The sequence below is a fragment of the Oncorhynchus gorbuscha genome, linkage group LG17 (genome assembly GCF_021184085.1).
Source record: "Oncorhynchus gorbuscha isolate QuinsamMale2020 ecotype Even-year linkage group LG17, OgorEven_v1.0, whole genome shotgun sequence".
Classification (NCBI taxonomy): Eukaryota; Metazoa; Chordata; class Actinopteri; order Salmoniformes; family Salmonidae; genus Oncorhynchus; species Oncorhynchus gorbuscha.
This window is the reverse complement of record NC_060189.1, coordinates 42,967,773-42,985,506: the sequence shown is the minus strand read 5'-3', so window position 1 is coordinate 42,985,506 and position 17,734 is coordinate 42,967,773. Positions and strand designations below refer to the sequence as shown.

General features: G+C 43.4%; 1 protein-coding gene across 1 annotated transcript; it reads left to right on the top strand.

Moving 5' to 3' along the window:
• The first annotated feature begins 479 nt into the window (after window positions 1-479).
• Window positions 480-17,397, top strand: LOC124002244 (dihydropyrimidinase-related protein 5-like). Its single transcript, XM_046309610.1, has 14 exons — window positions 480-652; window positions 2,722-2,776; window positions 2,922-3,134; window positions 6,530-6,688; window positions 8,538-8,717; window positions 9,244-9,312; window positions 9,569-9,613; window positions 9,793-9,868; window positions 11,571-11,727; window positions 12,795-12,936; window positions 13,205-13,347; window positions 14,441-14,648; window positions 15,023-15,188; window positions 15,523-17,397. The coding sequence occupies exons 2-14, from the start codon at window positions 2,729-2,731 to the stop codon at window positions 15,606-15,608; spliced, it is 1,692 nt and encodes a 563-aa protein (XP_046165566.1). The 5' UTR covers window positions 480-652; window positions 2,722-2,728; the 3' UTR covers window positions 15,609-17,397.
• Window positions 17,398-17,734: the final 337 nt, after the last annotated feature.

The following is a 17,734-nucleotide window of genomic DNA, read 5'->3' as shown; positions in this document are numbered from 1 at the left end:
GTGTTGCACATCCATACTAAAGTTATAGCTAAATCCTACTTTTTAAACTGCTTTTACAATCTTTCAAAATGACTTTTAAAATCTCAGAGGGACCTTTTTCTTTTAACAGTATAAAAGGTAGTCGTTTGTTAGTTCTGCTTTTGCTCACACATTTAATGATTGCTACTACTAATAATAATACTGTTTGTAGTGTTTATTATAGCCTAATGTGTTCTCTTGTCTTCATAACGATTACACAAACCGCACATCTGAATAGTATATTTAATGAATTATTGAGAAATAATGTGTATTGTAATTTATAGGCTAGGGATTATATGAGCTCCTTGCTTTATCCATGATCTTTCCTTTCCTGTAATCACAGTTCACACCCTGTTCCTCCCACAATGGTACAGCCCCTTCCAAATGGACACGCCTGAAGTGCAAAGTAATTGGTTAATCTGGTGATCGAGTCTGCGTTCCCTATCGGTGATTGGAGCGTCTGCACGTCGCACGGACTTGGATGCTGCGACCTGAGGTTGAGCAGGCTGGATTCAGAGTGAAGCATCTGCCCCTGGCTGCAGCAAGTGTTCGTCTCATTCAACGGATTGGTGCTGTTGTAGTCTATCATAAAGTAACCCAAAAGGCGTGTTGGAGCCGTAGGCCTTTAGGAGAGGTATGTGGAGCGCGATTGAGATGTGCAACTTTGTAGCGTACTGATAGGCTATTTACTAAGAATTATGTGAAGAGGCTTCGATTTGAGGGCCCAGACTATGCGGGTGTATGGATCGTCCCTAGACACGGATGCTTGCTTTTATGTGGATACTCTGTTTCTTATGCCGACTGGCTGAACGTCTGTAAAGGGATTGCTACCCGGAGACCTGACTGCGTATTTTTCATTTCTGATTTTGTCATCCTGATTCCTTTTGGCTTTTTTTTGTGTGTGTGAGGGGGGGGGGGTAGTCGAAATTAGAACCTACGTGATCATACCGGCAGACGGTATATTGAACTCGGACTGGGGACATAGGCTAAATGCTATAACTATCCAATTACACTTGCTATGTATTTGGCCCATCGATTACTACGATTGCAAGTGCAACATGATCTTTAGGCGGTGGGATGGAAGAGGGTGTTTGTTATGGAGTGTTCCGTCATCATGGGGAGGGTTTTGGAGACCGTTTTCTGGGTCGGTTATGTATCCTGGGGGAGGAAGGCCGGTGTTTCTTTTGTGTCAAGTGGGATGTGGAATTGATCATTTTAGATCTATTTACATAGTGATTTAAAACCTTAGTAAATGACATGTGTGTCCTGTCCGTATTTGTTACAGACTAGCCTATAACAGGTTTAGGCTATAAACCTTGAAATGGCTATACTTTATGAGGGAATCTATTTGGGACGTTTCAAACTCCATGATCAATTTTCCAAATAAATATCTACGTTGGCTACTGTGATTTCCAGGTTGGTGTCAATTTTGTGTGAACATGCTAAACGCTGTTTGTAATAGTAATAGATTTAGATCCGACAATTATTTTAGCGACAGAAGACTGCCTTCCTTTTATTTGAGCGCTACCACTGATGAGTTGTGCTCCACCCTAAAATGAGTCGATTCTTTTTTTTTTTAGGTAGCCTGTAGGCTATTTGTTTCTATTCTACCCACGAAAGGCATATTGTTGTAACTTCATTCATTCATTAATCCTAAATCCTAGAACACTCAGCCAGATGTGGGTCAGTGGAAGTGATGGATAACCAATGGTTGGTGCATAATTCCCTTCCTCCCACCTTTCCAAATGAACATGATATGACATTTTAGACATCAGCTGTCTTGCCTTTACGGTTGACCTTGATTTGAGTCTGAGCATTCATGTGCAAGATGTCATCGTTTTATATAGATGATCTCAGCTCCGAATTTGGATCCATGAGGATAGAGAGCATGTGGTAAACTTGCCGGCTGCCTCACCCACACTGTCACATACATTACCACTCCCACACCCACCTAGACACACACACATAAAGATGAGGAGTGCCTGGAGGGTATTTATCATTTTATTCATGTCAATCCATGAAAGATTATAGTATTGGAATATTGAAATATTTTAAATGTTCGGATGCGATAAGAAATTCCTCTATGTCTCGTACCACAACACACTTCTACAATATGTATGTACAGGTTCACTTTATAATGTGCTACATTTCGTTTTTAGAAGGGAGAAAAAAAATGATGGTTATGGATGAAAAGTGTGAACCAGTGTGTGACTTTTAGTCCAGGCAGACAGGCAGGCAGACGGACACCTACGCTAAGGGATGTTTGGTCATACTCCGTGACAGACACCGCCTCAGGCCCATTCGTTGATGTCACAGCAGCCTGGCCATGCCAAGTTGAGAACACAATGTTTATTGTGCTATAGCTTGTTTTAGAACACAGCAATTCATTTGTGTTCTTCAGTGGGTCACTGCCTCCTCACATCTGAATGCAATGCCAATGACAGTAAGTGGTACCATAGCTTTTCTAGTTGTAGTTGAGGTGGTATAACTGGTCAGAAACGAATACCGTTCTCCATGAGAGTGAAACGTTTTTATTTATTTTTTGTCTGCTTGTCTCTCTTCCTGAGAAAATATGCAGAGGTCTTAAAAAATAGTTTTTCTTCTACAATTATCAATTCTGGGGCTGTAACTCCCTGCACCACAAATGAGAAAAGCATGGTAGTGTTTTTGTCCAACCCTTTACTTCTCATCTCCCTCTTCCAGAGCCGTCATGTCTTCCAGTTCAGCGACAACCAGGATCCTAATCAAGGGCGGCAAGGTGGGCGTGTTGACTGTTGTTGTTGGGCTGTTACATGTTCGTCTAAAAGAAATGACTGTGAAGCATTACAAAACTATTACCTGTTTCATTTAGGCATTTTCTTCTGTCCAACACCTGATTGCTCTTTTCTCCCTTTTGACACCAGGTGGTGAACGATGACGTCACGCAGGAGGCGGATGTGTACATTGAGAACGGCATCATCCAGCAAGTGGGGGAGGGGCTGATGATCCCAGGAGGGGCCAAGGTGATTGACGCCTCTGGGAAACTGGTCCTCCCCGGGGGGATTGACACCAGCGTGCACCTGCAGCAGAGTTTCATGAACGCTACCACCGTAGACGACTACTATAGCGGCACCAAGGTACGAATGATCTACAGCTTTTCTACGACTGTCCGTGAGGTTGAGAGGAAGTACCATGCTTAACGACACTGGCATTACCCTCGGTAACCCTCAGTGTAGCCCAGTGCAGGATGGGTCTCCCATCTGATTCTGGTTCCTCTCCAGGTTTCTTCCTTCTAGGGAGATTTTCTTTGCCACTGTGCTGCCGCATGCTCTGGAGATTAAGGCGGGGTTACTGAACAAAACCTTGTGATATGTGGTTGCAAAAAGGGGGCTGGGTCAATCACATTTGATTGGTTGGTTCATTGATTAAAAAGGGCTGGTGCTTTAGGACTCTGGCATTACTCTCCTTATGTGTGTATTTTGGTAGAAACCTGTGGCAAGGTCTGTCTAGCAATGCCAATTACTCAGTTACAGCAATTCAAATCCCAGTGGAAGCAAAATGGTTGCAATGATGTCATTATTACAATACTCTCTGGGAATTTAGTAATACATTATACTAATATGGTAGGTCATTGAACTGAACTGGAAAAACAGATACATAATTAGTATGTACCATGTAATACACAATAATTGGCCCAGTCTAGTGGGAAACAACCATCTGGCAAACATATTTTCCTCTCCCGGTAACCCAGTGGACCGCCATGTACCATGGCAACTAAATAAACTCATCTTCCCAGCTTGCCTGGCCCGCCGGACACTTCAATCCAGTCCGCGAGACATCACCCCCCCCCCCAATTTCGTGGTGTCCAATTGGTAGTTACAGTCTTGTCCCATTGCTGCAACTCCCGTACGAACTCAGGAGAGGCGAAGGTCGAGAGCCGTGCGTCCTCCAAAAACACAACCCAGCCAAGCCACACTGCTTCTTGACACAATGCCCTCTTAACCCAGAAGCCAGCCGCACCAATATGTCAGAGGAAACTCGAACCCGAGTCTGAAGTGACGTCTCAAGCACTACGATGCAGTGCCTTAGACCGCTGCGCTACTCGGGAGGCCCCCGTCAATTGATTTTAACAAACAATTGGTCCCCCCAAAAATGCGGCCCTCCGTTGAATTTCAAAATCCTGATGTGACCCTCGAGCCGAATATTTGCCCACCCTGCCCTAGCCCCTCATCCATCCCTAGACACTCCTTTCCTGTAGATGTGAAAGATTATAAAAAGTGTAAACGGTAGGCCCAATGGCCAAAACCCCTCTCAGCCTATCAGAAGGCACGTTGAAGTAATTACCAAATTACCAAGTAATGACTCTTTGATCTACAGAAGTAGCTAGGAGCTAGGGGTTGAGACCAAGAAATATTCAGAGAGCTACTACAGTAATAAACTGGGCGTGGTTCAGACTCAGAGATGCTGCTTTGATTTTTGACAAAGATAGTGGATACATAAAGGCTGCTGACTCAAGTTATTTATTATATAATATTCTCCATTATTCTGAGTCATCTTTATTTTATTTTATTACATATCTCACCTACCCCATAAATGATTTATATAGATAATGTGGCAGAAAGCTGTGGAAGCTGTAGCAGGGTGTGCTGACTCCTGATGCAGTCAGCACAGCAGGGCACTGAACAGACTGGAGAGAGAAGATGGTGGAGGGATAGCGAGAGATAGATAGGGAGAGACAGACAGAGAGATAGATAGGGAGAGACAGACAGAGAGATAGAGAGAGTGAGACAAAGAGAGAATGAGAAAGAGAATGAGAGACAGATGAGAGCTAGAGAAGATGCTACAGGGATAGCGAGAGCGAGAGAGACAGACTGACAGACAGACAGACAGACAAAGATAGAATGAGACAGGCAAGAGAGAGGGAGAGAGAGAGAAAATGGTGGAGGGTCACACACTGAGACTGGGGCTATCCCAGATCACCTCCGGGCATGCATGACTCATCAATCATCATTCTCTATTCTCTACCACCCAGAGATGACATATAGAGTCTGAGAACATAGCTGTGTTTTTAGGCATAAACGACAAGCTAGCCAAGGAGATGTTATCTTTCTGCTCTACTGGGGTTGGCGGATCTGTCTAGCCGGGCAGCTGCTGCCGTGCTGCCCGGCTAGAGTACAGAGACAAATGCAGATCAGTTTCTGTTTCCATGGCTACCGTCGGGCTGCTGCAAAGACTGCTGCGAAGCATTTTCACTCAGGCCATTGTGCTTGAAGACAATAGTTCTCCAACACACTAGACACACCCCCAGTCCTTACCAGACAGTACTCCACTCTCTCTAGGGTCAGCTGACTCAAAGATGCTCTTTGCAGCATTCACTTAGTAACAGACTACAAGTATTTGGAAAGATGTCATATAGAATGTATTTGTTGGTCACATCAGTATCAACCTGGTTTTGTAAGGATTTAGTACACTCACAAATATGTAATGGAGCAGTAGTCAAGCTTTCATACCTTGGAATCTCTGGGATATATATATATATATATCAGTTTTACTATCTCGACGGGCCATACAATGTGTTCCTCGTTACTACATCTTCGATCTAGTACGTCTGCCTTTGCTTCAGATGTAAACAGCCCTGAATGGATAGCGGATTGATCGTGTAATAAACAATGAAAAGACTGACAGTTCCTTGATATACATTAGCTCACTGACCATCATCATGCTCTGTAATATCTTTTCATTATCTCCCAGTCCCCTTCCCATGTTCTAATCTAGTTACCGATGGATGTTTTTCACCTCCCATCCAGTAAATAAACATTAGGGGTAATTGACACCTTTTACTGTTGGTTTTCAACCTGAGGTATGTTGGCATGTTAATTATGTCTCGCCCCCGGAATTTATAGAGAATAATGGATGCATGTATTAACCCTATACTGTCATTGGCATTAATTAACCAGACCAGACATCATTATGGAGCCTTTGCCTAGCGATACTTAAATGTGTTGTGTCTCGCTGTCCTCCTACTTATAAACCATTTACAAACACTTTTATAAAGTATTCCTTAATGTAACGTAGTACCTATACTGAACAGCAATATAAATGCAGCATGCAACAATTGCAATAATTATAATGAGCTACAGTTCATATAAGGAAATCAGTCAATTTAAATAAATTCATTAGGCCCTGGCTGGCCATGGCTGGCCTTGGAGAGCATAGGCCCACCCACTTGGGAGCCAGGCCCACCCACTGGGGAACCATGCCCAGCCAATAAGAATGAGTCATTCCCCACTGAAGTACTTTATTACGGACAGAAATACTCCTCAAGGTGCTGGGCATGTGCACAAAATTTGAGAGAAATACTATTTTAGTGCGTATGGAAGGGAAAATAAGTATATTTCACCTCGTGAAACATGGGACCAACAGGTTACGTTTCTATTTTTGTTCAGTATAACATACCTTTATGTAAAATGGTATCCATCCTTTTAATGTCTGTCTCTTCTCTGATCTGAGATACTGGTGGTTCTGTCAACAGGCAGCCCTGGCTGGAGGTACCACCATGGTTATAGGACATGTATTACCAGAGAAGAATGAATCTCTACTGGAAGCCTACGAGAAGGCCCGCTCCCAGGCCGACAATAAAGCCTGCTGCGATTACGCCCTGCATATGGGGGTCACCTGGTGGGGGCCCAAGGTAACTGTTACACTCCCTTGATAACTGGTGTTTTCATACCCGTTTCATTTAACTGAGCTAAGATCTGTACTGCACTGACCTGGTTACACATCCGCCAGAGTTACTGAAACTGTGCTGCAAATGTCACTGAAAGGACAATATCGATGCCAACACACTACGATTCGGGTTGGCACAATAGTATGAAAAGGTATGACTCCTGACTAAGGCTGTGGCGGTCCTGCCATTTTGTCAGCCTGTGATTGTCAAGGAAATAACTGCTGGCTTTCCGTCACGTGATCGGGTCTTTCTCACAGGCTACAAACAAGTGAAGACAGGCAAGTCGGGGCCAATTCCGAGGCGCATATTGAAGATATTGGAAGAACTGTTCACATTTACTGTTCGTCAGCCAACAAGATGGGTAGGCCTAACGAACAGCAAAAGCACTACTAGCCTATGTCAATCTACTATCCCCCATTGTACAAAAGTTGACGTGTTCTATTCTGTGCGATAAATAAATAAATATAGACTATGTTTGGGACAATGAGCAATGAGCCTGAAGCAACAGATCAGAACGTTTAGCTTAAAATGTTGATGAACTATTAGGCTATTTCTTCACTTTATATGCACAGTAATGCACACGGCAGTAGGCTATAAGTGTGAATATTGCATTAGCAGTAAAACACCATTATCTAAAGTGACCACAAATGCAATTATGCATGTAATGCTTTTATTATGAAGGTGCATTTTTATGGGTTCAAATGATCTTCGCCAAACTTGAAACTCACACACTGCATATGTATGCCAGTTAGGCTCTATACACATTGTATAGCGGATTAATGTGCTTCATTTTAAGAAGTTATTTGGCCTGTTTAGTTGTGATACAAACCTTATCAGAACATATAGGTCCGTGGGCTAAGCTACATGAGGTGTGGGACTATGATTTGAAAATGTTGCATTAAAAAAAGCATGCAGTGTTTCTTGCCTTAAGATGGTTATCATTCTCAAGTGATAATATATAAGTGATAGGCTAATATTGTCACCCATTTAGACTATTCTTGATTTAATCTTTACTTATACTAAATAATATATGTGTGAAATTTGTTTTGATTTAGAATGGACCATTATCATGCACCTGTAATCGAAACAGGGGCGGGAGGTAAAAATACATGTCATCTATGCACTTAAATAGTGTATGGAGAACGTGTTTCCTGTGGTTCATTTTCATGACAGCCAGGTAGGCTATACTCCTGTTATAAAGAGAAGCAATGTGCTTAATATTAGGAAAGTTGAGAAAACAATATAGTAGGCCTAGTCTATAGAAGGGCTGATGGGATCCTCCTCTTTTTAACAGAGGCCATCACTCTGTTTTCTCACACAATTGCATAGCCCATAGAAATGTTGAGCAACATGAGCTCATGGGCTCTCATGAAGTGTTTGATTAGATTTTCGATTACATTTGCATTGATGTCAGAGTGATTAGAGGGACAATAGAGTGCTGAGTACCAGGCAGTTAGCAAGTTTTGTAGGCTACTAATGACCACCAGCATCAGAGCTTGGAGAAGCCTAGTTACCGTGACTAAACGGTCACTTGCAATTTGACTGCCGTCATGACTCGTGGCCGTCGGTGCGGCTGTGGTCCTTCTGTAGCTCAGTTGGTAGAGCATGGCGCTTGTAACGCCAGGGTAGTGGGTTCGATCCCCGGGACCACCCATACGTAGAATGTATGCACACATGACTGTAAGTCGCTTTGGATAAAAGCATCTGCTAAATGGCATATATTATTATATTAATACGGTCACTGTAACAGCCCTACTCCTGACTGTGTTCATCTTGTTCAGGTGAACTCTGACCTCTAACCCCTGACCTGTAGGTGCGTGCTGAGATGGAGAGCCTGGTGAGAGATAAAGGGATCAACTCGTTCCAGATGTTCATGGCCTATAAGGACCTGTTCATGCTGAGGGACTCAGAGCTTTTCCAGGCCCTACAGAACTGTAAGGACATCGGGGCAGTGGCCCGTGTACACGCTGAGAACGGAGAACTAGTGGCCGAGGTGAGTCTCCGAATCTGGTTCGATATGTAGTCCCACTTCAATGACTTTTCTTCCATCATGTCTTTGTTCAGAAAGAAATACGACAAAGTCAGCTTAATTTCATTCATTACTTTTAAAAACCCTTATCTATCCAACTGTAAGAAATTGGCTGACACAAACAGTTGACAAAAGTGTGAGAAACTGACTGGTGCTGGTTTGACAGAGGGGCTGTCATCACAGTAAGCAGTTTTATTCACACAAAGGAGACTAGGGCTGTTGTGTAGGAAGGTCAGAGGTGAGACAGAGCCCATAGAGCAACTTTTTTGGAGGGGGGGGGGGGGACCATTGTAACTGACCCAAGCACCATTGTGCCCCATCATGATGAGTTCCCGTTTTTTTCGAAGTTGCCCATCCCTGCCGTCGAGTTCAAATGTCTTGAACGGACATCCAACATTCGTGATGGTTGAACCGTCAGCCATATTTAGTGCACATCCGGTTTCTATCAGTGATACAGCAACATACACCAGGATTCCTGTGTGTTTTCCAGGGAGCCAAAGAGGCATTGGACCTGGGAATCAGCGGCCCAGAGGGCATTGAGATCAGCAGACCAGAGGAGGTAAGACACTCTCTTTACTCTTTGGATAAAAGCGTCTGCTAAATGGCATATATTCTCATGATATTATTATATATTACTGTTGTAGTCTGTGCTCATAATGGACACATACTCCTTCCCTTTTCTTTCATGACTTCATAGACATAGCCGTTACAGTGAAGCATTTCCAGTGCCTATGTTATAGATATCAGCCCTTCATAATATTGTAATGACCCTACCAACTCAACACAATATCCGATTGTTTTTTCTTTTCTCACAGCTGGAGGCAGAGGCCACCCATCGGGCGATCACCATCGCCAATAGGGTGAGTGTGTGTTCTGTGTCAAGTTGTCGCATTCTCTTTATCATCAAGCACTTCAGTACAATGGTAACTGCCCCCGAAATACCCTGCAGTATCTGGAACCAGTCCTGCATTTGGCATGTTTTCTTTTGGTGAAACTCTTTCTAAGACATGTTGTCTCACTCTCTGTCGTTCTCTTTCAGGCCCACTGTCCTATCTACCTTGTCAACGTGTCCAGCATGTCAGCAGGAGATGTGCTTGCCACAGCCAAGATGCAGGGTAAGGCCAAGGCATATCTTATCCTGTCCTGTCGTATCCTGTCCTGTGCATACCGCGGATTACTTTTCATGTGGTTTGCTGGCTTGGGCTGATCTTCACTACAAGTGCTTTTGGAACCCCGTCTTGTCTGTCTGTCTTGTCTGTCTGTCTTGTCTGTCTGTCTGTCTGTCTGTCTGTCTGTCTGTCTGTCTGTCTGTCTGTCTGTCTGTCTGTCTGTCTGTCTGTCTGTCTGTCTGTCTGTCTGTCAGTTAGTTAGTTAGTTAGTTACAGTAACTGGCCAATACTACACATCACAGTCCAGTGGCTTCAGAAAGTATTCAGACCCCTTGACTTTTTCTACATTTTGTAACGATACAGCCTTATTCTAAAATTGATTAATTAAAAAAAAATCCTCAGCAATCTACACACGAGTCCACTTGTGGTAAATTCAATTGATTAGACATGATTTGGACAGGCACACACCTGTCTATATAAGGTCCCACAGTTGACAGTGAATGTCAGAGCAAAAACCAAGCCAAGGAGGTCGAAGGAATTGTCCTTAGAGCTCCGAGACAGGATTGTGTCGAGGCACAGATCTGGGGAAGGTTACCCTAAAGATTATCTGCAGCATTGAAGGTCCCCAAGAACACAGTGGCCTCCATCATTCTTAAATGGAAGAAGTTTGGAACCACCGAGACTCTTCCTAAAGCTGTCCGCCCGGCCAAACGGAGCAATCAGGAGAGAAGGGCCTTGGTCAGGGAGGTGACCAAGAACCCGGTGGTCACTCTGACAGAGCTCCAGAGTTTCTCTGTGGAGATGGGAGAACCTCCCAGAAGGAAAACCATCTCTGCAGCACTCCACCAATCAGGCCTTTATCAGACGGAAGCCACTCCTCAGTAAAGGGCACATGACCGCCCACTTGTAGTTTGAAAAAAGGCACCTAAAGACTCTCAGACCATGAGAAACAAGATTATCTGGTCTGATGAAACCAAGATTGAACTCTTTGGTGGCAGAATCATGCTGTGGGGATTGTTTTTCAGCGGAGGGAAGGGAAGACTAGTCAGGATCGAGGCAAAGATGAACGGAGCAAAGTACAGAGAGATCCTTGATGAAAACCTGCTCCAAAGCACTCAGGACCTCAGACTGGTGTGGTTCACCTTACAACAGGACAATGACCCTAAGCACACAGCCAAGACAATGCTGGAATGGCTTGGGGACAAGTCTCTGAATGTCCTTGAGTTGCCCAGTCAGAGCCTGGACTTGAACCCGATCGAACACCTCTGGAGAGAGCTGAAAATAGCTGTGCTGCAACGCTCCCCACCCAACCTGACAGAGCTTGAGAGGATCTGCAGAGAAGAATGGGAAAAACTCCCCAAATACAGGTGTGCCAAGCTTGTAGTGTCATACCTAAGAAGACTCGATGCTGTAATCACTGCCAAAGGTGCTTCAACAAAGTACTGAGTAAAGGGTTTGAATACTTATGTAAATGTAATATTCAAGTTTTTTATATTTATATAAATTAGCTAATATTTCTAAAAAACTGTTTTTTGCTTTGTCATTATGGGGTATTGTGTGTAGATTGATGAGGGGGGAAAAACGATTGAGTAATTTTTTGAATAAGGCTGTAACGTAACAAAATGCAGAAAAAGTCAAGGGGTCTGAATACTTTCCGAAGGCACTGTATATGGATATGTATAAATCCATCTATATAATCTGCCTATAGGTAAAGTGGTCCATGGGGAGACGACCACAGCCCATGCGGTGCTGAACGGTCTGCAGTACTACCATCAGGACTGGGCCCATGCTGCAGCCTACGTCACTGTTCCTCCTCTACGCCTGGACCCAAACACACCCAACTACCTGATGAGTCTACTGGGAAAGTAAGAGCACACACGCACGCACGCACGCACGCACACACACACACACACACACACACACACACACACACACACACACACACACACACACACACACACACACACACACACACACACACGTACCTACCTGATGAGTCTACTGGGAAAGTAAGAGCACACACACACACCTACCTGATGAGTCTACTTGGGAAGTAAGAGCACACACACACACACACACCACACACACACACACACACACACCTACCTGATGAGTCTACTTGGGAAGTAAGAGGGGCACATTTCCTTTGTACCCTGCTGAAGGTGATTTATTCAGTGAATGTGATGTCTGGGAAAGTGCCTTTAAATTCTACAGCTGTGCCCAAATCATACATCTGTGTTGGATTGAATCCAGGCACCAGTCTTAACAGCGCTTGTAGCTCTCATTAATATATATAAATCATTTTTGCTGTTGGTATTATAACATTTCAACAAAATGTCCCCCCTGAGGGACCTCCCGGGTCGCGCAGTCGGCTAAGGCTATGCAGTGCCTCCAGAGACCCTGGGTTCGAGCCCAGGCTCTGTCGCAGCTGGCCGTGACGGGGAGATCCATGGGACGACGCACAATTGACCTAGCGTCGTCCGGGTTAGGGAGGGTTTGGCCGGTAGGGATATCCTTGTCTCATCGCACACCAGCAACTCCTGTGGTGGGCCGGGCGCAGTGCACGCTGACCAGGTCGCTAGGTGTACGGTGTTTCCTCTGACACATTGGTGCGGCTGGCTTCCGGGTTGGATGCACGCTGTGTTAAGAAGCAATGCGGCTTGGTTGGGTTGTGTTTCGGAGGACGCATGGCTCGCGACCTTCGTCTCTCCCGAGCCCGTACGGGAGTTGTAGCGATGAGACAAGACAGTAACTACTAACAATTGGATACCACGAAATTGGGGAGAAAAAGGGGGTAAAAAAATAAATAATAATTGTGCTTCAACAGTGAAACTCTGAACACAGTGTTATCAAAGTTAATAGAATTGATATTTGCGTCCCCTATATTTCCCCCCTGACCTATCCCCTCCTCCTTCTCTCTGACACGCTATAGTGACACACTGAACGTAGTGGCGTCTGACCACCGCCCCTTCACCACCAAACAGAAGGCTATGGGCAAGGACGACTTCACAAAGATCCCCCACGGAGTCCCGGGCACCCAGGACCGCATGAGCGTCATCTGGGAGAGAGGAGTGGTAAGCAAACGTGATGTATCTCTGTTTGTACTTAGGCAAAGATCTACGGCTGTATAGAAAGACAACAGAAAGGTTGGGATCTGCTATTGTGACTGCTGTAACTAACTACTACCGTGATACCTTGTTGCCGTTGGACATGTATCTGTTGCAATATTTGTTGTGCCGTGGTCCCCGTCAAACACATATGCTGTTTGAGTTTAGTGCTTGACATGTTGATAACAGGTTTGCTCCCTCTGACATGGGGCATTTTGACCCTCTGCTACTGTAGGTCGGAGGCAAGATGGACGAGAACCGTTTTGTTGCGGTGACCAGCTCCAACGCAGCTAAGATCTACAACCTGTACCCCAGGAAGGGTAGGATCATCCCAGGGGCTGACGCTGACGTGGTGGTCTGGGACCCTGAAGGGACCAGGTATGTAACCGTATCCACGGTCCCCTCACTCCCTCCCTTCTCACTACTACCGCTACGGCGACCGTTTACCCTCTGGGGGATGCTAAGGATTTTTCTTTTATACACTCTTAGAATTAGTGGCGACTAAACGGTTCATATTTGCACCTTTGGTTAGTTGAGGGGTTCTTGGAGGAATCTTTAATGGTTCAATGTAGCAATGGGTTCCTGGGGAACCCTGATGTGGCTTTCAGATAGATATTTTTTGGGCCACCCTTTAGAGTTAATGAGGCTAACAGAGGTGAGTTCCTCAAGATGCTTATGCAACTTTATTACTATATGTAATCAATAATGTTATTATTATATAAAAGTATGTAATATACAAAAATGTTCAATAACTTTTTCAAATTTACAGTATTCAAACGTAACATGATGAACAGGAATGACATTTACATTAACGGGTGGCCAAAAATAACTACCTGAAAGCCACGCCTAAAATAAGCCACGCCTAAAATAAGCCACGCCTCCTATCTGATAGGCTGACACCTCTACAATATATTATTATTTGTAAGTCGCTCTGGATAAGAGCGTCTGCTAAATGACTTAAATGTAAATGTAAATGTATTAAAAAAGGAAAAATATGTTATCACAAAAATATTCCGGTTTGAACCTTTACACAGGGGTTCCCCGAATACCCTTTTCAGAGGGGTTCCTCTTGGAACCTTTTTCAACTAGAAAGATTATGCCGGTGTGGCAACCCAAAAGGTTATTTCAGGAACATTTACCTCTAAGAGTACTTATTTTAATTTAATTTAATTTATTTTTTTTACCTTTATTTAAATAGGCAAGTCAGTTAAGAACAAATTCTTATTTTCAATAGGTTAACTGCCTGTTCAGGGGCAGAACGACAGATTTGTACCTTGTCAGCTTGGGGATTTGAACTTGCAACCTTTACAGTTACTAGTATAACATTATAACCACTAGGCTACCCTGCCGCCCCAGTATAGAGTAACAATAATAATATATGCCACTTACCAGATACTTTTCTTATCAACTGAGCCACACGAGACCAATAACCTATTGTATGTGTTAAAACAATATATTTCTCTGTGTCCAGGACCATATCTGTGGACACACAGGTGCAGGGTGGAGACTACAACCTGTACGAGAGTCTTCGCTGCCATGGTGTCCCACTGGTTACCATTAGCCGTGGTCGTTTGGTCTATGAGAACGGAGTGTTCACGTGCTCCGAGGGCTCTGGGAAGTTCTATCCTCTCAGAACCTTCCCTGACTACCTCTACAAGAAGATGGTGCAGCGGGAGAAGGTATTCTAAAAAGCCATCAACAGGATGTGGATTTGAAAATGTTCCTTTACCTATGAATTTTGCCGCAGATGAAAGGTGATCTTTGAATCACATACACTTTCCGTACCTGCTTCAGATTGTCTTGATTGTCATAAAGTATTATTCCTGTGTTATGACTGTGTGTATAACCAGAGACAAATTATTGTGTGTGTGTGTGTGTGTGTGTGTGTGTGTGTGTGTGTGTGTGTGTGTGTGTGTGTGTGTGTGTGTGTGTGTGTGTGTGTGTGTGTGTGTGTGTGTGTGTGTGTGTGTGTGTGTGTGTGTGTGTGTGTGTGTGTGTGTGTGTTTGCATCTCTGCTTACTCGTGTGCACGTGTGTGTGTCTCTCTCTCTCAGTGTCAGACCCTGAAGGCCGTGGAGCGTGAGCCCTACGTAGGAGATGTGGCGTTGATGAATTCTGGGAAGAAGGACTGTGGACCATGTGACGGGGACACTCCAACACGACCACACACCAAGCACGGAGGACAGAGAGACCTGCATGAGTCCAGCTTCAGCCTCTCTGGTAACACACACACACACACACACACACACACACACACACACACACACACACACACACACACACACACACACACACACACACACACACACACACACACACACACACACACACACACACACACACACACACACACACACACATCGCTTTGCAATTTGGAATTGTATCATTTGCATCTCTCCCTCTTAAGGCCTATATAACTTTATTAACCACCAGCTCTAATGCAGTATCTACTATATCTATGTGTTTCAATCTCTACTGGAAAGATGCACAATTAGCTACATTTTGTGAACCTAACAGATTGCTATTTGCCACGTTGTTTTATCAATCTCTCCAGGTGCCCAGGTTGATGATAAAATCCCAAAGAGATCTTCTGCAAGGATTCTGGCCCCCCCAGGTGGTCGATCCAGTGGCATCTGGTAACTGTGTGGAAGAGTAGTGAGTTCTAGAACCTAACAATTACTGTAGTTCTCTATTAGAATGAAACCTGAAGGAAAGTTCAGGGTCAACTAAGACAAACGGCTTGTTTACGTTCACCCAGAAAGCATAGAAAGAAAAGAAAATCTTACATGTTATTTCAAAAACCAACTCACGTATTTAGTGTATATATGACGACAGGGTCTGAGTAACATTCATATGACATTGATGTCATTGTAATATTTCTTGGAATATCTGCCTGTATGGTCAAACCCTGAACAATATTGGGCTTAACACATGTTTGACAAATCTAAACTAAATTTGCACGGTAGCTAAGTTGCTAGTTGACTGTTTTGGATAAATGTGTGTATTTTAGAGGAAGTACTCAATGTCATTATACACTAATGGTTTTAGGGGGATGAGGGGAGGATGGGATTGAGTTGATCATTGGTTTACCTCACTGTTTAACCTACAATATTGCACTTGTATCATGTACTACTTAGCTGCCTTTTCCTTACATGATTTTATGTGTAACAAAACAACTTTTTCTACCAATACAGAACAGTCATGAATTCACGTGATTAGTTATTTACTACACAATATCTCAAAGCACTTGACATGATATAACATGATTCCATTTGTCTCATTTTGACGAAAAGTCAAATGCAAGCTGATACACACACACACACACACACAAAAAAAGGTTTTTATCTTACAATGTTATTTGAAAAGATGTCATTCCCCTTTACAGCACTGTCAAAAGTATAATCATGAGTCCTGAACAACTAAGGATGACATCGGGCATCAAAATACGTAGGCTAAGTAAATTCAGAGTCGTTATAGCTTCTATGTTGCTGTTTAGAGTTGAATATCGTAGCACTCTCTTCCTTCCTGGTCATCTCATCTCCCATCAATGTGAATGAACCTACGCTGTGTTGACTGTATGTCTGTTGTGGCATAGAACAAAATGATATGTGAGGCACTGATATGACTCATATTTAGCATCATTCTCTGTGTAAGTGGTGATATGATATTTCTTTACTTTTCTCTGTCTGTTTAGCGACCAGTTAGCTAGCTTCACTCGGAAATGCCTTTTTCTCACAAGAGAAGTCTCACATTAAACACATATACAGTTACTCGAGATAGCATGTTTATGATTGTGATTATTTTTAGGATGTGCAAACTAACTACTGAGCACATAACACTTTTTTTTATGTCTTTGGGGTTCTTTTTTGTTTTGTTTACAACACTGAGGGAATTCTGGTCTTGCACTGAAAAGTATTTGACAGTTTTGTATATCTTTTGGGTTGACACTTCCAATGTTGTAACACTGTCGATTGGGTAAGAGAAGTGCATAATCTAATTTGATTGAATCGTGGGTATTAATAATGGAAATGGAAATGTACAAATGCAAGTTCTTCAGGTGTGTTATGTGTTTATGTCATAATGTCATTCAACAATGCACTGTCATTATATTACTGGACCGCATGCTTATTCACGATTGTGTCAACGAAAACCACTGATGTTTTTTGGGGGGTTTCAAATTGTCTTGACACTGTTCCATTGTAAGCTACTGAGAACATATCATATAACTCTTTGTTTGTGAAGAATATACTTTATTGTTTTGCCATAGTCCAAACCACACTGTACACGATATGACTGCAGTGTAAGAGGTCCTCACTGGTGCTGAATAACCTACTGTGTTTTCACTGAGGTTTGGTTTTGTTTTATCCTATGTGTTCTTGCAGCTCTTTATCACATGATTGAGTGCAAATAAACCACACGGAAATTTCAAGCTTGAATTGTGTTTCTTAAAAAAAGATCAAACATAATAGCCCCTATAGCCTATACTGTATTTGGCAAATGGGGTTCAGTAGATTGCAATGTATGTACAATTGTGTTGCTTTAGCATGTAATAGCCTATAACATGAATAAAACGACACCAATAACCACATCGGTCTTCAGCAAAGCTCTATGGAGGACTAAGAACATGTAGGCTAGTGACTACTCACTATAATAGGTCAAAGTCCTATTTATATATTTACCATAGACTCGCCTCTAACAGCATGGAGTCCCGCGCATGCACATTAGTTCCTGAATTGTTGCAGACGAAGTGTCGGTAGTGGTGGGGT

What these genes read in the sequence shown, in the direction of transcription:
- LOC124002244 (XM_046309610.1), top strand. Translation starts at nt 2,729, where the DNA reads ATGTCTTCCAGTTCAGCGACAACCAGGATCCTAATCAAGGGCGGCAAG. An exon ending in TCACCTGGTGGGGGCCCAAG is followed by an intron (nt 6,689 to 8,537) that starts GTAACTGTTACA and finishes CCTGACCTGTAG; the next exon opens with GTGCGTGCTGAGATGGAGAG. An exon ending in AGATCAGCAGACCAGAGGAG is followed by an intron (nt 9,313 to 9,568) that starts GTAAGACACTCT and finishes CTTTTCTCACAG; the next exon opens with CTGGAGGCAGAGGCCACCCA.